Consider the following 24,244-nt stretch of genomic DNA (forward strand, 5'->3'; position numbering starts at 1 on the left):
TTCTACGCCTCCTACCTGGCAGCATCCTTCTACCAATATATTCACTATCTCTCCTCTGGACATGTCCCAACCATCTCAGTCTGGCCTCTCTGACTTTATCTCCAAGGCCTCTAACATGTAATGTCCCTCTGATGGATTCGTTCCTCATCCTATCTATCCTGGTCACTCCCAATGTGATCCTCGGCATCCTCATGTCTGCTACCTCCAGTTCTGTTTCCTGTCTTTTCCTCAGTGGCACTGTCTCTAGACCAAACAACATGGCTGGTCTCACCACAGTTTTGCATACCTTTCCTTTCATTTTGGCTGAAAGTCTTCTATCACACTTCACGCCTGACACTTTTCTCCACCCGTTCCATCCTGCCTGCACACGCTTCTTCACCTCCTTTTCACAATCTCTACTGTTCTGGACTGTTGACCCCAAGCACTTCAAATTCTCCATCCTTTTGTATCTTTTCTCCCTGTAACCTCACTCTTCCACTTGGGTCCCTCTCATTCACACACATATACTCATATACTTCACACACACATATAGCATCTCCTCCACCTGTTCCCTACTCTCACTACAAATTCCAATGTCATCTGCAAACATCATAGTCCATGGAGATTCTTGTCTAAGCTCATCTGTCAGCCTGTCCATCACCATAGCAAACAAGAAGGGGCTCAGAGCTGATCCCCGATGCAGTCCCACCCCCACCTTGAACTCTTCTGTCACACCTGTCACTGATCTCCTTCAGATGACAGCGTCTACACAAGATGTAGTCTACCTGTGTACTCCTACCTCCACTCTTATAGGTCACCCTATGTTCCTCTCTCTTCTGGAAGAAAATATTTTCTACAGCCATTTTCATCCTTTTGGCAAAGTCAACCATGCATCGGTCCTGCCTTCCTCTCCTGAATACCAAACCTGCCATCACCTCTTCATCATCTCTATTTCCTGCACCAACATGTCCATTCAAGTCTGCCCCAATGACAAGTCTTTCCCTTCTTGGGATGCTCTGCATCACCTCATCAAGGTCCAGACAGAATTTCTCTTTTTTCCTCCAACTCCCATCCTACTTGTGGGGCATTCCCACTAACAACATTGAACAACACACCTTCAATTTCTAGCTTCAGACTCATCACCCTATCTGACACTTTTTACCTTCGGGACATTCTTAACCAACTCCTCCTTCAGGATAACTCCTACTCCATTTCTCTTCCCATCTATACCATGATAGAGCAAGTGGAACCCTGCTCCTAAACTTCTAGCCTTGCTACCTTTCCACCTGGTCTCCTGGACACACAGTATGTCTACCTTCCTCCTCTGCATCATCGACCGATCTGGTATGGAAGTTGTGTTGTTGATTTGCATTTTTGTGTTAGCAAAATGTTTACGTCCTGTTTATGTCCTTCCTGACACAACCCTCTGTATTTATCCAGGCTTGGGACTGGCACAACAAGGCACTGGCTTGTACCCCATTGAGGCTATATTATTAATACTGTGTGTACGTATACTTGTTGTAAAATTGAAGGCAGGATTTGTAATAATATTACAAAAATATAGCTTATGTTATATAGAATTAAAGGAATTGTACCATTAATTTCTTAAAATGTACGGAAAATAAGATAAATTATGTCAATCTTACCACTTTGGACTGTAGTGCAACCGTCTTATTTTACTGGTGTACTTTTATTTTCAACCGGCTACCGACTGTTGTTGCACCGATGTTGCCCGAGTGTTGCCGAACGGACCGGAAGCTGTGCTACTAAAACGAGAGGAGTTTCCCCGGGAAAATGCGAGTGTTGCATGGCATGATTTACACAGTTAGTGTATGGTTAGTTAGTAATAGTAGTATGGATTTTAAGGTCAATGTTCACTGCTGTACAGTCCTGTACATAAGTTTTCTAATGTATGTAGTTCTATCGATTATGTTTTGGGATTTTTTTTTATTCCGTGTGATGATGCTATGATTCTATGCTGTCAGTTGTGAGTTATGTCATTGGCAAAATAGAAGAAATAAAAAAACAATCACCGCCACCTGACATAATAATAACACCGCCAGCCTGCAGCAGCAGTTTTCTTTCCGCTCTCGGAGGCGATCGTGATCTTGAGTGGTCAGATCGAGGGATGGGCGTCACCGAAACAAGTGCTTAGGCTAATCTGATTGGCCCTGGCAGCCGCCATTCTTGAATGTTGCCTGGTGATGGTCAGCTCGCAGTTTGTCACAGGCAGCCAGTGAGCTGCCATGAAAACATCTCCTTCGTCGGTGGGTGGATGGATGCGCCCTACTTTGAAATATTCTTCTCCAATATTGACACAGTGAGTACTTTCATTTGTATTTTCTGACGACGCGAGTACATTATACAGTATATTGGTGTGAGAGGGGGCGTAAGCAGTTAGCACGCATTTAGGTGGTGTCGAGAAAAAGACCTAACTAGCTTAATATTAGCCTAAGTTAGCCTGGTTCTAACTAACATCATGCTCGTGATGGAGGGACACATGAGGACATTTATCCCAGATGATTTGCTTGGTGTGTGTTGGACTTGTTGGCTGCGTTCGGGTGGGAGTTGTATTCATACTGTGCCCACGCACGCACTTCAAGTCCAGTGCTTGTGTGTGTTCAAAAACAAAAAACAAGCAAATCTTCATTGCATTTTTTTCATCTATACAAACAAATGAATCACAGCATATTTGCATCGCCAAGCATGCGTGAAAAATCTAAATATTTGTTATTTTAGTGTCACTTGACAAGGCTAATGGATGCGATTTACCATGGCGCATGGATGGTTTACTGCAGAACGGTTTAAAGTAGGAGATATAGTGTATATATACTGTATTTATATGTGTATATGAAATAGTATACATATTTTCCTCACAGACTCCTGAATGCCAACCACGCATGAGTCACACTCTATTGATACACACACAATCCACACACTCATCCATGCCACAGACCCTCAACTGTTGGCCGCAGGCCTAATCTGGCCCGCCAGTCACTTCAGATCAGTGCCTGACTTCATTTTATAAACTTGGGAAGAGTTTTGCAGCAGGACTTTAAAAACAGCAAAACGCGTTTGCCGTAAAGACAACCGCCGATGAACGTTTTCACAGTCCATCCTTAAAAACAGCTCCGGTCATATCGAGGATCTTTGACTAGTGCTTTTGCAGTTGCTTCTTAAAAACAGCAGTGGAGTCCGTCATGTAGAAGATCTTTGGCAAGTGTTTTTGCAGTCAATCCTGAAAAGCAGCAACGCTCTCCTGTCAAAATGTCAGGTTCTTTGACAAGCATTTTGAGCCTCTTCTTGTTTGCTATGGTGATGGACAGGCTAGGTTAGACAAGCATTTCCATGGACTATGATGTTTGCAGATGACATTGGGATTTGTAGTGAGAGTCGGGAACAGGTGGAGGAGATGCTAGAAGACAGGAGGTCTGCCCTGGAAAGGAGAGGAATGAAGATTAGCCGCAGCAAGACGAAGTATATGTGTGTGAATGAGAGGGACCCAAGTGGAAGAGTGAGGTTACAGGGAGAAGAGATACAGAAGGTGGAGAATTACTTGGGGTCAACAGATAGAGATTGCGAAAAGGAGGTGAAGAAGCGTGTGCAGGCAGGATGGAACGGGTGGAGAAAAGTATCAGGCGTCATGTTTGATAGAAGAGTTTCAGCTAAAATGAAAGGAAAGGTATACAAAACTGTGGTGAGACCAGCCATGTTGTTTGGTCTAGAGACAGTGCCACTGAGGAAAAGACAGGAAACAGAACTGGAGGTAGCAGACATGCGGATGCTGAGGTTCACATTGGGAGTGACCAGGATGGATAGGATCAGGAACAAATCCATCAGGGGGACATTACATGTTAGCAAGACGGACTGTATGTGTGTGAATGAGAGGGACCCAAGTGGCTTCAGCCCCCCTAAATAATTTGATATTTTTATTGAGTTTTAAAAATTTGTTATGTATATATATATTTTTTTTTTTACAAATTTTTTTTTACAAAAAAATAGGGCAAAAGCACGCTAATAAGCAATCCAATAAGCAGGCTAATACTAGCCTACTACTACTAGTATTATTAGTAATAATCAGAAGAATAGTAATGATGATAGTAATAATAATAGGCTAATTAATAATAAAATAATGATTATTATATAATTGATCACTGTCCACTGGACAGAATGGTTGCAGAGCTTGAGCAGCGGTTTTGCAGTGTAGATTGTGTGTACTTTTGTAAATTTAATGGTGGCCTAAAACAATTGCGTATCTCTACTAAATCTGTCCAAAAGTGGGAAAGTTATATCCCGGTTCTTGTTCCTTATTTGTTTTTGTTTTTTTTGGATATTTTGGATTTTTTTTGAATGTGTACTACATTCATTCATATCCTGTGCATCTCCAGGGGGCTAAGCCTCCCCGTACTCAGAACCTAGTGACGCTCCTGGTCACAGGCCTACATTTTTGCAATTTGCCTTTAAAAATAGCAGAGTCCTCATGTCATATTGAGGATCTTTGATTAGTTTTTTTTGCAGCCTGTTCATTAAAACAGCAGAGCTGTCATATAGAGGATCTTTGGTGGTCCTTACAAACTGCAGATCGCTCCAGTCATACAGGGGATCTTTGATGAGCATTTTTGCAGGTGTTACTTAAAAACAGCAGGTGGCTCCTGTCATATACAGGATCTTTGATTAACGTTGTTGCATTGGGACTTAAAAAATAGCGGAGTGCTGACGTTGTTAATGTATCTGTGCTGTACAGACTGAAGTTGAACCTGAAACCAAGGAAATGCGTACCTGGAATAGCATTGAAGTGTAAAAGCGTATGCAGGGGTCAAAATATACAGAGAATGTCCAATGTCGGATGTTTGGCATCCCCCAGCAGGGGATGAGGACTGCGAGTCCTTCAGCTCCTGCAGCAAATGAAAAGATGAAGTGGAAGTAAGTGGCATCTGGGGACTCGCCTGAGCAAAGAGAATGCAGCACCAACAGAGGACATCCTTCGACAGCTTTAATCGCAGCCCCCACACCCTCCTCCATCCTGGGGGCGTGTTCACGACGTCGCTGCTCCACCTATGAAGGGGCAAAGTTATGTTTTCAGTCCCATCGTTTGCTAGCAAAGACAAAATTAATTTTTAATTAATTTTTGAATGCATTGAATCTTCTCAATGCTTTGTATTTGTATTTTATACTTCATTTGGCCATTTTTATGTTTGAAAATGCTTTTATGTGGGAAAAGAAACGTAAAATTTACTTCGAATTTTGCAATTTTTGGCTGCACGGCTGGCGAGTGATTAGCGTGCAGGCCTCACAGCTAGAAGACCCGAGTTCAATTCCACCCTCGGCCATCTCTGTGTGGAGTTTGCATGTTCTCCCCGTGCATGCGTGGTTTTTCTCCAGGTACTCCGGTTTCCTCCCACATTCCAAAAACATGCTAGGTTAATTGGTGACTCTAAATTGTCCATAGGTATGAATGTGAGTGTGAATGGTTGTTTGTCTATATGTGCCCTGTGATTGGCTGGCCACCAGTCCAGGGTGTATCCCTCCTCGTCAGGATAAGCGGTAGAAAATGAATGAATGAATGAATGAATCTCGGTACTAGAGGTTGCTATGATATGTTTTCATATTATCATACGTATTCATAAGCATGCAGGGGTTCCTGTGATACATTGTGGTCAGCATAAAAGCAATAAAGTGCCCTGTGATTGGCTGGCCACCAGTCCAGGGTGTACCCCGCCTCTCGCCCGAAGACAGCTGGGGTAGGTTCCAGCGCCCCCGCGACCCTCGTGGGGATAAGCTGTAGGAAATGGATGGATGGATGGATATGTTTGACCAATAATAGTCAAATAATAATAATATATTCAACCACGGAACTGATCTATTCATTAATATATTCCTTATTCATAATATAATGTTTTGGTAGATAGAACATAGAAAACTTGTTTACCACCTTCTAAATATACATCAGACATGTCATATGAAAATAATTCAGTTTAGCGCCCTAATTTAAACCATGCAAACGTTTATGACCCTTACTCTCACAAGCATCAGAATCGAGAATAGTTAGGAACCGGAATCGGTTCAGATTGACAGCAGACATGCTGTCACTAAGTCTTAGTTTGTTGTAGTTGGTTGTGCCACTGCAGTGTCCTCCATTTCTGTGAAAGATAGATAGATAATGTCTCAGTGATCTACTTTCTGAAGTAGTCTTTTTTATTTGTTTATTTATTTGATTAAAAAGCTCTTCACATTCCAATTACAATGTTCAGTACTCTTGAGAAATAAAAGTTTATTGCTTTTGCATATGTTAGCATTACATTAATGAGAAAAAAATATCTGAGATATAATGTTGACAATAACATTGTTAATTGGCAATAATTTGTAGGAAAATTATCATCCAGGAAAATGTGTTATTGTGATAAGTCTAATGGTGGTGTAAATGAATGCATGGAAAAATGCAGATTTTTTTGTTCTAACGGCAATGTTTTGGTTGCAGGTGAACGCCAGTGGATGGGCGGTGCGGCCGGCAGCTGGCCACACCCCCGCCGCCTGAGCGGCACCATGACCGTTTCACCTGAGGACGAGCTGTGATGCTGGCGATGTCATGAATAAATTTGAGGTTCTTGGGATTGTGGGAGAAGGTGAGTGGGTCGTCGGACTGTTCTTATGCCAAACACCTTTTTTGTTTTGTTTTTCAAAATCAGTGTGAGTTTTGTAAGTGCGGCAAAGCAGGAGAGGCCCAAGGTGACGACACACCCTTGGCCCACTTTGCATGCTTGCTCATATAGGCCTGAGTTTCTAATGTGTCACACATCATCGCCGCAGGGCACACTAAAACAAGCTTGTATGTGTGTTTGTGTATGTATATACAGTATACGTACATATCATATATTAGGGATGTCCGATATTGGCTTTTTTGACGATATTCTATTGTCCAGCTCTCAATTTCCAATACCGATATCAGCCGATACAGATATGTGTAACATGACAACACAAATGTGTTGTGAAGCTAATGGATAGAGCATCAGCAATTAGGATGTTTTTGATCATCCAAAAGTGCAGGGAAGAAAATCAATTTTCATAATTTTCATGTAGGCCTAGTGCCAGATTGTTACAACTATTACATCCTACTGATGAGGATAAGCGGCATACTTAGAAAATGGATGGATGGAAGGAGCAAGCAAACTTGCTAACCAACGTTTGTTACATACTTGGGAGGCGGTTTGATGAGGTCATCTTTGACGCGCCACATCGGTGTGATTCCCTGTCTACTTACTGATATCAAGTTGGCAGTGTGCCGTGGCTAAGATGAAAGTCAAGCAAGGAAGCGGAGATTCGGTACCTTCTATTATCTTGGAAAACGTAAATTCACTACCAAGAATAATACATATAGTAGTCCCTGATGCAATAATGGAGAAAACAGCTTCAAAAACCTGCTGAAAACTATGGACTTTACACAATTTTCATATGTGGAGACTTCAATCCACACGAGAATAAGATGATTGATGACATTATAGACACAATGTACACCTTGAGTATATTTCCCCAAAATTACCAGACCACTGTGCCACCTTAATCTACAAAATATTCACCAATGACTTTGATAACGATACCACCAGTGGCCTGCTAATTAATGACGTCAGTGTTCACAACTTACAACCATCATTATAAAAAAGGCTAATGGAGACAACAAAGACGGTCCAAAGACTATGTTAAGAGGACAGAGTCTACGCTTTCAAGAAGAATCCCGAACAGGGGTCTCAAACTCAATTTACCTGGGGGCCACTGGAGCTAGGGTCTGGGTGAGGCTGGGCCGCATCAGGTTTAAAAAAAATAAATAAACGCATTTATTAAAAACAGAAAAAAAACTGTCTTCAATGCTTTTGCTTCTGCTATACCCTACACTTTTTCAGTGCTTTGGTTCCGGTTTTCCACAAGAAAAGCTCTGATAAAACATTCCACTGTTCTCAAATATCTTAATTTTTATTTTTCTACACAAAATGAGATTAAAAAATAAATCAACAAATCAATAATAAAGAAAATAAGTAAATAAATCAGTAATAAATAAATAAAATAATAATAAAACAGCAAATGAGAAAAACTTAAGAAACCACTTATTGTTGGTGGGTAGAGAAAGAGGTATTTTCAAATGAACAGTATTAACAGTTATTTAACATTTAACATGAACATTAATGAAACGTCATAATTTGACCCAATTAGCAAGTTAGCATCGTACTCTGTTGCATCTGAGAGCAGCGTCGTAACTTTAACCACATGTTTGATGAGCTGCTTTAGCTTGTGACTTGTATTTACAGTTTTATTCCAAATCATTTCCTGCTAAGAACGCACCCTGACAACTTTTTGTTTGAGCGGGTACAAGATGCCTCAATCGGATTGGGGAAAGGAATATTCCACCCCCGTGAATTCGATTATATATTCATTCGGATTGGCACTTTTCTTTCGGAATGAGGTGTATACAAAGGTTACATTCTTTCCGTTTGAGCAAATAAACTGAATGCAATTGGAATATTTGGGTCCATGTATACGTGACTAGTGATGCTACGTTAGAAAGATCGTCTCTGTTAAGAAAAAAAAAAACACTAATGTAGTGTATTGTTAAATTACCTAAGTGGGTCACATTTGAGCCGTGTTGCTATGTATTACAAGCCGGACCACAGCACGCGACACTGAACATTATTGTTTACTCTGCCAGTCAAAAGCATCAGTAAGTGTTGACTGTCGGGAGGAAGGCTACACCTCTGTGTCTTTATTCATATTCGCGTGTTGATGTGTTCAGGTCAGAAAGTTCTAATAGAATGTTGGACTCTGTGGCCGAGCGTTATTATTTGTATTATTATTTTAATACTTACATAAAGTACATTCCCCTCTAAAACTTTGCAGGAACGGTGTTCCCAACCTTTTGCAGAAGAGTGTATGTAATTCTGGGAAATGAAGTATTTTCCCAACATTTTCTATAATTTTAAAGTTATAGTACATCAAGTACATGTACAAGTTATCGTACATGTATTTTATAGGAGATGTGCTTATTCTTAATTGAATGACATTTGCCATCATTAAATTTTTGTGTACATGTGGTTTATAGTAACAATATTTATATGGAATATGTAAAACGGTATATAATATGGAAGATTATGAATTGGAATTTAAATTGTTTACAACCTCAGTTGTAAATTGGAAGTGAAGTGGAATGGCATGGAGTTTTCCACTTTAAGCATAGATTTGTTCTACGGCTCCTGAAGGTCAGTCAATGTGGTCGATGCCTGTGGATGCGGCGCTGCACGCGATTGCACCGTGGGTGACAGAAAGCTCACTTGTTGCCGCCTTCCGGTTTTCCACATGTAAATCGCTAAGAACCTATTTATGCGTGTAGCGGTACGCCATCATCACGGTTCGTACGTGCCTCAGTTTCAGGTCACAGTCCACATCCACACATGCAGGGCACGTCCACAAGCCCGGGGTGTTAGATGAGGAAGTCTGCGGGACACCTCCACACATGTGCAGCCCCGCCTCTGACTAGCCTGGAGACACTCTTTAGTCATTTCATAACACTTTGCCTTCCAGCTGAAATGTGTAAAACCAGGGGTGTCCACTTTTGGACCATCGTTCGTTTTTTTTTTTTGGTGGGGGTTTGTCCCATGACACATTGTAGACATAAAATCAACCCAAAAAATCCAGCTAAAAGGAACACAGTCAAGAGAAAAGGATGAAATATTGATACATGTTTGCAAAGCCAAATGCCACAACCACCGTGTGCAAATGTGCAAAGTCATCGCAAAAGAAATGCATCGCTTTATTACAGTCAGCATTTCAGAAAATGCTGTAAACATTTCACAGACAGTACAAATTGATCAGTATCGGCCGATTTCTGTGATAAATCATGTGATTGGCATCACCAAAGCCAATCATCTGTACCTTGTACTATTGCAGCCTATAACGATCACCGCATCCAGTTAGTGTCTTGGGTAGCTTCCTCCTCCCACTTTCTTTCACACTCAGGCGTGCCAAAACAAAAACTATCCTGTCTGCTAGCGCTGGGCGATATGGACCAAAAGTCATATCCTGATATATTTATGTTGAATATCGATATATATGATATATACCCAATATTTTTCCCACAAGTCAAACATGCATGCAAAGTTGTTGGTGGCTGGCTCTTGGGTGGTCGGCCTTGATTTTGAAGGACAGTTGCCTAGAGAGGCAAGTAGAAGTGGTTGGAGTTGCAAATTCAAGGTGAAGAGAAAAATATGGGAGTCTTTAGTGAGCATTTGTGAAGTTGGACAATACGGCAAACTGTTGCAGAAGTCCAATGCATTTCCAATTTTGTGTAAGTAAGCGGTTTTGCGTGTAGCATTATAGAGTGTGCATACAGGGAGCGTCTTACCTGCATGCATGCAAATTACAAGCTCACCAATGTCTGGAGTTGTTAATAGCCGTCTCCACCACAATGGGTGTGTCACCGCAAAAATTGTGTAATAACCACATTTCCACTATCGATTGTCTGCATGCAGTAAACGCAACCTTACGTTACCACTCTTTGAGTTCATACACGGTGAGCTCATGAGCTACCAGTAGCTCCTAACCACTTTTCAAGTAGCTCTCTAAAGGCTTTATTAATTTATTATCAACTCCCGTACCCACAAAGATTAGATGATTAGATGATTATGCCTGTTGTGAGATCATTGAAAGCTAAAAGCCTTTTGTTACGCCCATCAAGTTTGCTGCTTGTGTGTCTCACCCAATATTACAGTAACATTACTGACCGTGACCAGTCTGCAATGCAACATTTGAATGCATCTTCTGAATGCTTATTTGTATTTTCCCTAATTTTGACATTTTTATGCTTGAAAATGCTTCATAAAAAATACATTTAGCGCGCAGACCTCACAGCCAGGAGACCGGAGTTCAATTCCACCCTCGGCCATCTCTGTGTGGAGTTTGCATGTTCTCCCCGTGCATGCGTGGGTTTTCTCCGGGTACTCCGGTTTCCTCCCACATTCCAAAAACATGCTAGGTTAATTGGTGACTCTAAATTGTCCATAGGTATGAATGTGAATGAGTGTGAATGGTTGTTTGTCTATATGTGCCCTGTGATTGGCTGGCCACCAGTCCAGGGTGTACCCCACCTCTCGCCTGAAGACAGCTGGGATAGGCTTCAGCATACCCGAGACCCTCGTGAGGATGAGTGGTAGAAAATGAATGAATGAATGAATAAATACATTTGTTCAATATGCATATTTGATCTCTACTAATTGGCTGCATTCAAGTACAAAACAGCCTGATTTATTAGTGAAACTATTTTTGAAAAACCGTGGTAGAGTGAAGCTGCAAAATTTGAAGTGTGAAGTGGTGCAGGATTACTGATTACTGTGCAACGTTTTTCTTTAGCCTTTTAAAAAAATGGCGTCATGGCCCATTATGCAAATTAGTCCATTACATCATCTACATCTCCTGCACTGACAAGGCTCCACCATACATAGATTGCTGACCTGTGGGAATGACTAAATTGTGTCCAGAGTATAACATAAGAGTCGGATATGAAATAACAAACATTTATTTCAAATGATCCCAAACTCTCTGTGGTCTCCTCTCACCAAAGTAATATTTTATCATATTAATTTGCTTTAGGGATTAGTCACCCGCATGTGTGCACTTTTATGAAATCCTCCGCAGTGTTGAAACAGATCTGCAGCTTTGTCTACAAGTCCACCGTGTTCCATTTCTTCCATTTCAAGTCTCTGTTTTGAAGAAGACTGGTAATGAGAGCTGCTGGTGTCGCAAGGCCCCGAAGACGGGCAGGCAAAGACGGAGCGGCGAGCGGCTCATCATTTGCATGCCCTGCTCCAAGAATCCCACTGGAATCCTCCCCCCTCCGGGGGGTGGCCAAATGAGCAACTGCCAGGGTGGATAACATCAGAGGGCGGGAGCACGCCAACGCTCGTGTCCTACTTCCTTAGCCACCTGTCCTCTTTTGTAGCATGGGATGCTTCTCTTCATTCCATCAAAAGGCCTTTAAGACAGTTACAGTTAGAAAAATTACCTCTCTTTTCTCTCTGCAGATTCACTTTAAATAGAGAATTTATTACTTTTATGCTGACCACAATGTATCACAGAAACCCCTGCATGCTTATGAATACGTATGATAATATGAAAACATATCATAGCAACCTCTAGTACCAACATTCATTCATTCATTTTCTACTGCTTATCCTCACAAGGCGGGGTACACCCTGGACTGGTGGCCAGCCAATCACAGGGCACATATAGACAAACAACCATTCACACTCACATTCATACGACGATTTGGAGTGGCCAATTAACCTAGCATGTTTTTGGAATGTGGGGGGAAACTGGAGTACCTGGAGAAAACCCGCGCATGCACAGGGAGAACATCCAAACTCCACACAGAGATGGCCGAGGGTGGAATCGAACTCGGGTCTCCTGGCTGCGTGGTCTGCGCGCTAAATGTATTTATTATGAAGCATAAAAATGTCAAAATTTGGGAAAACACAAATAAGCATTCAGAAGATGCATTCAAATGTTGAACCACTCGTCCGCCTTGCAGCATTAGCCGAGATTATTAAAACTTATTTAGGTTTTTATGAGCGTAATGATGCGGAGGGCATGAGTGAGTGCCCATGTACAGTATATTGTACCACACTGCAAGAACACAACCAATGTTGGAATAGCAGCACGGAGCATGAGGATGTCCAAAGTGGCTGTTTAATTGGCCCGCGGCACCATCTAAAAATATGATTTAATTAATTTAAAATAAAACAAATATAGAAAAAGTCGTAACTTTCATTTGAGTAGCATAGAGTTGAAATATTAAAGAAAACATTTATTTTTAGAAAGAAATAATACTATGAGAAACTAACACAACAAAATAAAGTTGTTATTTTTGGAAATTTAGGTTGGGGAAAAAGTTATATCATCGGAATGAAGTCAAACTATTGAGACAAAAAAGTTGTACTCTAGCGGGGGAAAAAAGTAGCAATTTTAGGTAAACTTGGACTATTTAATGAAATAATGTAATTTTAGTAGCATAGTGTTGAAATTAGCTTTGGACGATATGAACCTGAGCATATATCACAATATTTTTACGATGTTATTTCCAATTTAAAAAAAAAAACAGCCATGGGCCACAAATCGCCTCCGGGTCGCACTTTGTACACCACTGGTTTATGTAATGCAACAAGATTGACAGGTTTATGGAGATAACCGACGTCTTAGAGCATCAGTCTGATTGCTGCCAGTCTTTCTGGCTCCAAGGCGAGATCACTGATGCTAGCGGCGATGCTCATATGCGCGTCATGATCTCATCAGGGCAAGCAGCATACCGGAGATGTTTCTTCTAATTGGGTCGCAAATGAGGAGCAAAATGTGTGAGAACGACGCTGCGTCATCAAGGAGACAGTGCAGTTGTAGGGGAATGTCTTTTTTTTGCCGTTGGCATGACAACAACAGTGGCCAGAAACACTTGCATTCGCTTCCACAGGTGGCCACATCAGGAAGTACACCTGCAACAAAGATTGAACAATTAGTTTTAATTATTGTAATTGTATGTGTTGCATTGTACTGATAGCTGTTCCTAATATTGTGGCACGGGGTGAAAATGTACTAAACAGCTGTTGTTGCAATCTATTTGTGGTGGGGGGGTTGGATTTACATTCTTTCGTCGACAAGATGCAAAGGCAAAATCATGACAGAAAAATTCAAGATCATGAGATAAGAAAGTCATAATTACAAGACAAGAAATTATGAAATTCCATCCATCCATTTTCTATACTGCTTATCCTCACAAGACTCGCTGGAGCCTATCCCAGCTGACTTTGGGTGAGAGGAGGGGATACACCCTGGACTGGTGGCCAGCCAATCACAGGGCACATATAGACAAACAACCATTCACACTCACATTCATACCTATGGACAATTTGGAGTCGCCAATTAACCTAATTATGAAATTATTCTATAAATGAAATTATGAGATATTATATGAGATAACTGCACATACGCTCCCTTGTCGCATGGCACTCAGCACATGTGCAGTTTCGATCTTTTAGTTTTGACTTTTTAATCCCATCATTTAGATTTTTTAAAAAATCTCATACTTATGACTTTTTATCTCATAATTGTGACTTACCGGGTTGCAAGGTGCTTGAGTGGTTAGCACGCAAGCCTCACAGCTAGGAGACCCGAGTTCAATTCCACGCTCGGTCATCTCTGTGTGGAGTTTGCATGTTCTCCCCGTGCATGCGTGGGTTTTCTCCAGGTACTCCGGTTTCCTCTCACATTCCAAAAACATGCTAGGTTAATTGGTGACTCTAAATTGTCCATAGGTATGAATGTGAGTGTGAATGGTTGTTTGTCTATATGTGCCCTGTGATTGGCTGGCCACCAGTCCAGGGTGTACCTACTCCTCTCGCTCAAAGTCAGCTGGGATAGGCTCTAGCGCCCTTTGTGACCCTCATGAGGATAAGCGGTAGAAAATGAATGAAATGAATGACACATACAGGCTTCCACACAGTAAATGTCTGTTGTTTTTTTATGTTTCTTTTTTTGTCAAACGAAAAGTATTTCTCGCAACCTCTGACTCCCTGAGTCTGACTCCCCCTCATTAATTGAAATACTAGAGAAAGTGCATTGCATTGACATGAAAGCCTCTCGCCCCTCCCCTAGGGGGACCCGGACCACTATTTGAGAAGCAATGCTGTACACAGTTCTGCTCTAATGTGTTAGCAAAGGCCAACATGACTCTACAGGAAACACTGTAGTATGATGAACTGACTCACTGTATGTTGTCCTCCTTTCTAGGTGCCTATGGTGTTGTTCTAAAGTGCAGACACAAGGTAAGAAGAGCATGCTGTTATGTTGTGTTTACTGTAATTCTCTCATTTATGCAGCTTAATTGGTTCCAGACCCGACCTTGATGAGTCCATTTACACCAAGTAGCATTCCTTATATATAAACGGAATATTGTCATAGAACATAGAAAACATGTTTATGGCCTTCTAAATACGCTTTTTAACATTATTTGAGCCCTTGAGACATGAAACACCCCTGTAGTAACCTTTACAGTTCTATTACCCAATACAGGAGACATAATAACAAACAATTCGACATAACAACAGGGCTCTACGTTAAAAACAAAAATGACTTGCCCATGGGGAATCCTTAAGGTGAGAACTACTTGCCCGAACTTGCCCCATGTAAAATGAAAAGACTGCCATAATGATATCATATATCAATATATGCTGATAATTCATCAGATAATAGTACTGATGCATTGTATTTGGAGGGATGTCTGAAAATGTGTGGAGATGTATGTTAACATGGCAAGCCATGCTACCTTACACATGGTAGTCGTGGTAAGCAGTGATATTTATAAGTTGTGCACCACAATGAAACATTTGACACATTTGTGTACTAGTAAAGTGTTTTTAATCCAGAAAAAAATGCTCAATGGTCAAACAATAATTTGTGAAGCAAAGGTGAGAAAAATACACAGAGAAATGGAAGCGCTAGATTTTGTAGCTTGTGCAAAATCAGCACTTGGTATTGGATCTAATCGGTGGTGTTTCATTGTGACCACGCGACCACCGCGGTCTAAATAAACGATTCTGATTGGTCCATTTCAAGATTTGCAAGGATTGTTTTGCAAATTACCACCGGAATTACGCAGTCCGTGTTTTACCAACACCCAACAAGAACCGCTTTAAAAAAAAACTCTTGGCAGTACGGCATGCCAAAGTGCACTTGCCCGACAGGAATATTAATGATTGGATTTACTTGCCCGAATTTTGTTTTAACTTGCCCCGGGCCATCGGTACATCGTTATTGTCGAGCCCTGTAACAAGAACTGTAAATGTGCTAAGTGATTTGAGAGGCCGGCATGACGTAGTGAATTTGGGGGTTCAGAGTTAAATTGTAGGCCCTGGGATTTGATTATTATTATTATTATTTTTTGGCCGGGTTGAACATTCTAAAAATGCATCCAAACTGTATGTTTTATTGTTTTGTTTTGGTTTTTTTTCACGAATAGTAACATACAGATGGTAACGGATTTCTGGGTGAAAACTCATAATTTTTTTATTTTTAAATTCACCATTATGATTATGCCATTCTTTCAGTGGCGGAAACGGGCTTCAATGAAAACCTGTTAACCTACTAAATACAGTTGTTTTTATATAATGGCCAATGACGAGACCGATAACTTCCTGCTTCCCAAAACCAACATTAGGTCCTTTATCTTCTGCTTCCCAGCGCTAGTTAGACTGACAATGAAGTGGATTACTTCTGCCAGTCATTTTGGAGACAAAGAAATATCAGGAGAATGTCGACTGCGGGACGGCGATGGGGGCGGTGCTGTCATCGTTCAGAAAGTAGCGGTTTGCTTGTCTTCACGGCAACGACAAGCCAGCTGCTGTCATGTTCCAGCTCTGAAAGCCATTTTCAAAAAAGCAAAGTTTACATATTTGACGTGTATATTTTAGAGTTGACATATTTCTGGCCTAAATGTATTATTTTCATTTAGTACATTTTCATGTAGTATTTTTCCAGCATAAAAATGACTAAACGAAGTAAAATACAAATATATGGCATTCAGAAGACACATACAAAAATGTTATGATATGGAGTATCGTACACTGGTCACAAGGTATCCGTAATGTGACTGTAATGTTGGGTGAGACACACAAGCACCAGACTGATCTGACATCAGGCACAATAACGGGCTACTGTTGCAGCCGTAACCCACCTCAAGATAAAAGTCAACTCTCAACCTCTGATGTCACTTCCTGTTCGCCCGTCACTCAACTTTGCGAGGGAACATGTTTACAGCAACAAGACTTACTTTGGTGTCTTATGTCGACTGTATTGCATTATAGGAGTGTAAAGGTGGCTAAAGGAATGTTACTTTATGTCTAAACATGTATTTAGAAGGTTGTAGACAGCTTTTCTATGCTGTAACTATCAAAATATTGCATTTATAAACATTTAATTCTACATGAAAGAAATTGTCTTACTGCGGTCTTGTCTGGAGCCAATTAAACACCATAAACCATTAGGAAAAAACTATAATATGCATGTTTTATTAGTAATAGGCCCTATTCAATAAGGAAACCGCATGATTTATTTATTATTTTTTGAAAAAAACAAACATAATAAAGTGATGGCTCAAAACTGGAAGTGCTAAGTGGTGAGGGATTGCTATTATCCTATCATTCCGCTGCAAAATCAAAAACGACTTTCTGATTAATTATTGTGGAGCACTAAGTGGCTTCCAAGGAACTAAATCGGGGGAATAAAGAAGAAGAGGGGAGCACTGGTCTTGTCCTGTATCTCCAAAAGTTGGCACCAGAGCATGGAGGACACAAAGACAGGAGATGGGCAGTAAACAAACTCAACAAAAGTTGTCAATGGTTTTGATGTTGTTCCTGTTCTTCTTCTTGTGCGGCAACTAGGGCTGGGTTAAACGATTATTTTTGTCATCGATTAATCTACAAAATAGTTTTTCAATGTGTCGATTAATCTAATGATTAATTTTTAAATCTGATTTCATCTGATTTTGATTTGATTACCTCCCCATAATTTGACCTATATTGCAATTAATGCTAATTTATCTCCATGAATAAAACACAAATTTCTTCTTTCCAATATATTTTTATGAACAAGTTAAAAAATGAATTGTATTGAACAATACGACAATAAAGTTCACAAATAAATAATCAAAAATAAAATTAATTAAATTAATTAAAATTAAACAAAAAATAAAGATAAAATAAATCAAAAATAACAGCAGCTATGTGTGTGTGTGTTCCTGCAAGAGCACTTTATCGTTCCCTTTTGCTACGGTGGTGGTGCTTTTATGGTAGCTATCTCCATTTTGCACAGGGCACAGACCACTGAATCATCACCTTTAAGTGTAAGAAGAACTTCTCTTCTCCCCAGACTTGTTGCTACTTGATGCCGTGGTGGCCGCCGCCATTTTTGATTCTGAGTGACGACGCATCGACATGCAGTTCATGCGTGGACGTGTTTTTTGCGTCGACATCATCGATGATGTCGATGCGTCATCTCAGCCCTAGCGACAACCTCGCTTGGTTACCTTTCCAGCCAAGACGAGGTCAAGCAAGTTGATCAAATATGAGACTTTAGCCTTAATGAGAGCTTGCGCTAATGACTAGTCATCATTCAGACTGACTCGACAGCTGCAACATGCCAGCGTCTCGCTTTCTCTGCACACGACAGATGGAGGCTGAATCTTCTGCCTCTTCATTTTTTAGCTTATTTGTGTGAAAATCCTTCATCAGCAGCACCAAAGCAACCCCCAGTACCAGGCAGGAGGACACAATGATGCTCTTATGTGTTTAGCCGAAAAAAAAAGGTGTTTGCTTCGGCCCGATTGACACAGCGCACACATCTGCTAAGCTTATTATGTTTGGCTGACCCATCGAGTGGATATACCACAAAAATGCAGTATGACTGACGTACTTATTGTCCTGTCCATCCAATCTGTTCACTGAAACCACTATTGGTAACCAGTACTCACGCTTGTTTTTTGTGATATATTTTGGAGACAAAGAGGCATAGTGCTTCTAAGGAGCGGGACAGGAGGAAATGTTAGCAACACTAGCAAAGTGGTGACACTACAGTGTTAATACTACATCTACAAAGTCATGTTAGGCTAGCATGTTCTCTGAAGAAAAATAAAACAATCAAACTTACAGGTGCGACATCTGTAGCTGTGTCACAAGTGTCACAAAGTCTACATTTTTTTTGTAAGGGGACCCATTTTCGGCCCTTTGTATTGAGTTGTGTACTCCTATAGAACAGCTACACACAATAACCGGCTTGTGGGCAACTGGCTGGAGACCCCCATAAACTCAAAGAGTGGTAACGCAGGTCTGCGTGTACTGAATGCCGACAATCTTGACGCAACATTGGTCGTCGAAATGTGGTCATGACACATTATTGCGGGATTACTCGTGTTTAAAAAACTTAGATCCATCAATTGTGGTGAAAAAAAGGCTATTAATGACTCCAGACATCAGTGAGCTAGTAATTTGCATGCATGCAGGTAAGAAGCTCTCTGTATGCACACTCTATAGTACTACACAGACAATTGCCTAAAGGCATCAGACATCAGAAGCCGTTTGGCGGATATTCCAGCTTCGCCCATGCTTGCAAACAGCTCCATATTTTTCTCTTCACCATGCTTGCCTCTTTAGGCAAGTTAGCTTTCCCTCAAACCTGGAAGCCATTGTTCCATGCTAATGCTGTGATATCCACGTCCATATAAGGAGGTCCAGATCACTGTGAAGTCACAGTGAGCCAGTTTTAGAAAAAAAAAACTTCATTCAGAGCCATCCCAAACTTCTTTCAGGTCTCACTTTCAAATGCTCAAACCTCATTATCGGAAACTCTGGCATCGTTTAACAAAATAGTACAACATTCTAACTACATTTATAGGTCAGAAAAGTGGAAGAAGCATAAACGGTCCCCTGAAAGTGTCCGGCATCTAAACAGGTCAGTGGCTTCTTGTCCATCAGGAGGCTTTGTTTTAAGTTTTGTAGCAAAGCCTGCTTTTCTCAGTGGTACCCGGTCCGTCCTGGTTAGCGCGTTTTTTGCTTCACATCCAAAAATTTTTGCTAGAATTTTGCCTTGGTTTACGTTTGCAAAGGTTAATTCATTCATGTAAATGAGACACACAGGCACGATTTGGTAAGCACCACCCACGTTACTTGCACATAATTTTCACCACATAGGTAAAATTTAATTTCATATGTCATGTATGTAAAAGTATGTGCATGTGAAAGTATAGTTGTTGTTTATAAAAAAAAATGTGTTTTGGGTGTCTGGAACAGATTAATTTAACTTTCTATGGAAAAACTTGCCTTGGTTAGAGTCCATTTTGGTTTGAGTCTTTTTTTTTTATGGTAACCAAGGCACCACTATAAGTACAGGGTAGACTCATCTAGCTCAAGGTGATATCATGTCCATGAACAAAGACGTTTTTTAAGATGTGTAGCGAAGCCTGCTTTTTTAATATGCAGGCTCATCTAACTCGAGGTACTTTAGAGACCGCATTATGTCCATGAGGAAGGTTTTGTTTTAAGATTTGTGGCAAACAAGGAGCGTGACTTGTGTGCGCTGGAAACTCAACCGTGGACGTTTGATGGCACTGCTAAATGTATTGCTTGATGTGTGGAAGCACAGCGGAATGAAACCTTTGGCTGCTGATCAATATGGACTCTTGCCATCTGGAAACTATTGTATTGTTGCGGTGAATGGACCCACGTGTGTGTGTGTGTGTTTCATTGCACACAAAACACAGAATGGCACACAAACGTGGCACAGATGCAGCGGGAGAGTCAGCATGAGGGTCAGAGAAAATGGCGGTTGTCGGATGGCAGCTGCTCGCCGTCCACGCCCCCCAAATTAAAAGTACAATTAGTGCACTTTGTGGCATAAATGGATACCACGAGTGGCGAAAGAAGGGACAGAAATAGACCAGAGGAGCATTTTGGAGGTTACATTGTAAAGATATTTTTTGAAGAGCCTTTGGCCACAAATAGTCCATAAAATACCAAATAAATTAATATTTAAAAAGTAATATATGATGCATCAGGCAGCAATATGAAGAATAAAAATTTTTAGATTTTTAAAACACCTCTCATACTATCACGTGTAATAATACAAACATTCTAATTAAACCGAAACAATAGTGGTAGCATGTGTAAAAATAATAAAATGTAAATATTTGAAAATAAAAATATGTTCAATGTGCAATCCAGACACCGCAAAATTATAAATAATTCTAGTTTTACATGCAGAAAATAATGCAAAACCATTACAAATGACAAATGATGGACACTGAACACCTGCCCTGCATCCGCGCTTACGCCTTGCCAACGGGGTGTGGCCAGCGTACTTTTGTGAGCGGCGCAGTCCAGCGCAGCACACCCACACGAGAGGGAAGAGAGAAGGCGTGAGAGGGTTTAACACAGCCGAGTGGAATCTTAACCAATCAAGTGAATGCCTCTCATCGCCTGAAAATGCGCAGGGCCCACTGGACTGCACATCAGAGGCCACAATGCGCGACACCATGAAGACCACCTCTGTTTGTGACAGTTACATTAAACACAGCAGCAGGCTAATCCAGGCATCATGCTTGTGATCCACCTGCATTCCTGCTCTGTCATATACCTTTAATCAGGCGTCTCAAACTCAATTTACTTGGGGGCCACTGGAGCTCGGGTCTGGTTGAGACTGGGCTGCATCAGGTTTTCCAACCCCCCCCCCCCCCCCAAAAAAAACGGATTTATTAAAAACAAAAAAATTTAAAAAACTTCGCTTTGGTTCCGATTTTCTACAAGAAAAGCTCTGATAAAACGTTCCACTGTTCACAAATATCTTACTTTTTATTTTTTTACACAAAATAAGATGAAAAATAAATAAACAAATCAAGAATAAAGAAAATCAATCAATCAGTAATAAATAAATATAATAATAATAATAAAACGGCAAATAATAAAAACTTAAGAAACCACATATAGTTGGTGGGTAGACAAATTATTTTTTCCAGATGAAAATGAACAAAGCATTATTAGAGCCCTGTAGACATGACAAAACACGACTATAGTCACATTTATACTCTTTTTATTTACAACATATTGCGCAACTGCCGGGTCTTGAGACACATGCTAACTCGCAAACTAGAGAGCTAGCGACCTAAACAGTATCCTTCAAGTTATTTCCTTTAAACTTAAATAGCCAAAAACTTACCACTTCCACACGGATAGGGAGGATAACTATTAACAGTTATTTAACCTTTAACATGAACATTAATCAAACGTAATAATTTTTTCTGGGTACATGATACCATACAGCATCCATATCAAACTTACGCGGGCCGCACTAACATTAAACTTTCATATCAAGGCGGGGGTCTCAAACTAGTGTCCTGCGCGCCACATTTGGCACATTTAGTGGTATATTTTTCACAGCCCAGACCCCCAACCCCCAAGTAACTGTGCAAATGAGCCAAGGCACGCATTGTGGTGTAAGGTTTCAAGACAGAGCAGAATTTGAGGAAACAGAGAAAGTGACAACTAATAATTAACAGTAACTAAAAACAAAGATAGAGAGAGAGAGATCTACTAAGTATATACGCTATATTTATATTTCTAATATATTCACATTCTCAAAAATTTTACCGGTAAACAAGTTATACAATTCACATTTGAGTCCAGTATGGCAATAGAGGCCATGACACATAATTAATTAATTCAGATTTCTGTTCATAGATTCAATAGCATTTCAATCACTGCATAGCATTCATTATACAGTCCACGCTTTAACACTGGTTAGCATTGTGTCTAGCAACAAATACATTACAAGTATACAAGAAAATAATGCAGCCAAAATCAAAGTAACACCACAAAAATGTATGCCAATTTGGAAAAATAAATTAACAAACAAGTAAATGGGTACATTTCAAATGGAGTTCACTATAATGGAGTTCAACTATACATAGACTACTTTATGACTGCTACTGGGCGTTGATGCTTGCTGAAATGTGAGGGCTGTACTGAATTTGGGGGGTTTTGTACTGTACTTTGTTGCACCAGCTGACATCCATCATGCGTCATAAAACATAATTGTTATTTTCGCACCCGCAGATCCCACACATCCACCGCAATGAAACAACCTTAGATGGACTGGTATTGGCAGAGGGAAAAACAATGATGGATACACAGACAAAAGCTATTTTTAAAGTGTTTCTGAATGAATTTTGTGCTTTTGCATAAGCAGCTTGTTCGATTCCTGCATAGGAGATGCTAAATGCTAACCCCCTGGCGTGACATGGTAAGATGGTGTACACCAGGGCTGTCCAAATTTTTTTCTGGTGAGGGCCACATAGTGAAAAATGAAGGGATGTAACTTTGATATATATTTTGTAAAGCAACACACGTGGATAGGCTGACAAACAATTTAACGATGTAGGTGAAAAAGCCTAATGTATTCTGAAATTAGCTTTTTGGTTTTTTCCCTCCCCTTTTGTCTATTTTATTCTCGCAATATTATGACTTTTTCACCAACCTGATTTTCCAAAGATGGCAACTTATTGTTGTTTTGCTCGTGTCTCATCATTCATTCATTTTCTACCGCTTATGCTCACGAGGGTCGTGGGGGTCCCAGCTGTCTTTGGGCGAGAGGCGGGGTACACCCTGGACTGGTGGCCAGCCAATCACAGGGCACATATAGACAAACAACCATTCACACTCACATTCATACTTATGGACAATTTGGAGTCGCCAATTAACCTAGCATGTTTTGAATGTGGGAGGAAACCGGAGTCCCCGGAGAAAATGGGGAGAACATGCAAACTCCACACAGAGATGGCCGAGGGTGGAATTGAACTCTGGTCTCCTAGTTGTGAGGCCTGCCCGCTAACCACTCTGCTAATATTAGCAATGTAAGTATGCAGTAGATAAAATAAATGTAGGACTAATATTCATGGTGTAAATCCCAACATGGTCTGGTAATATTTTTGGAATGTTGGAGGAAACCGGAGTCCCAGGAGAAAACCCACGCATGCACGGGCAGAACATGCAAACTCCACACAGAGATGGCTGAGGGTGGAATCGAACTCGGGTCTCCTCGCTGTGGCCTTCGCGCTAACCACTCGTCCATCTCTAATCATATTACAGCTTTAAAAAGTAACATATTTTTGCTTGAATATTTTGACTCTATGCTACTAAAATGACTACTACTAAATTTACTTATAATATTAGGACGTTATTCTGGTGAAATGATGACCTTTTTTGATTCTCTCAACATTTTGACGTTATGCTTGTGTAGAATTACATTTTTTTCCATTTCTGCTGTCTTTTCTTTCTTTTTTTATATTTTTTTCTTCCCATAATATTGTAAATGTATTTTTGTAATATTATGACTTTTACCAACCACAGATTTATTTGTTGTTTTGTTTGGTTCTCATAATATTATGATATTAAAATTTTCTTATTTAATATTTCAACTCTATGCTACTAAAATAAATCAAAATATTATGAGTTTATGATAGTAAAATTAACTTTGCTTTTAATTTTAGACTAGGACTTTTTCTCTTCATATTTTGAATTAATTCTTGGAAAATTTCAGCAGATTTTTGCCATGTGTTTTCTGTTAAAATTTTATTAAATTTTCCTCATTAAATAATATCGTTCAAAGTGGTCGCGGGCCACGCTTTGAACACCCCAAC

At 40.4% G+C, this 24,244-nt stretch overlaps 1 protein-coding gene across 1 annotated transcript in view; it reads left to right on the forward strand.

Moving 5' to 3' along the window:
- Positions 1–2,100: 2,100 nt before the first annotated feature.
- LOC131129797 (cyclin-dependent kinase-like 5) overlaps positions 2,101–24,244 on the forward strand; it is a 47,679-nt gene continuing 25,535 nt past the window's right edge. The window contains exons 1-3 of the mRNA XM_058073670.1: positions 2,101–2,299; positions 6,458–6,602; positions 14,794–14,828. Coding sequence (XP_057929653.1) covers positions 6,566–6,602; positions 14,794–14,828 — 72 coding nt within the window. The 5' untranslated portion in view covers positions 2,101–2,299; positions 6,458–6,565. The remainder of the gene's footprint in view (positions 2,300–6,457; positions 6,603–14,793; positions 14,829–24,244) is intronic.

Source organism: Doryrhamphus excisus, chromosome 5, assembly GCF_030265055.1.
Source record: "Doryrhamphus excisus isolate RoL2022-K1 chromosome 5, RoL_Dexc_1.0, whole genome shotgun sequence".
NCBI classification, from domain to species: Eukaryota; Metazoa; Chordata; class Actinopteri; order Syngnathiformes; family Syngnathidae; genus Doryrhamphus; species Doryrhamphus excisus.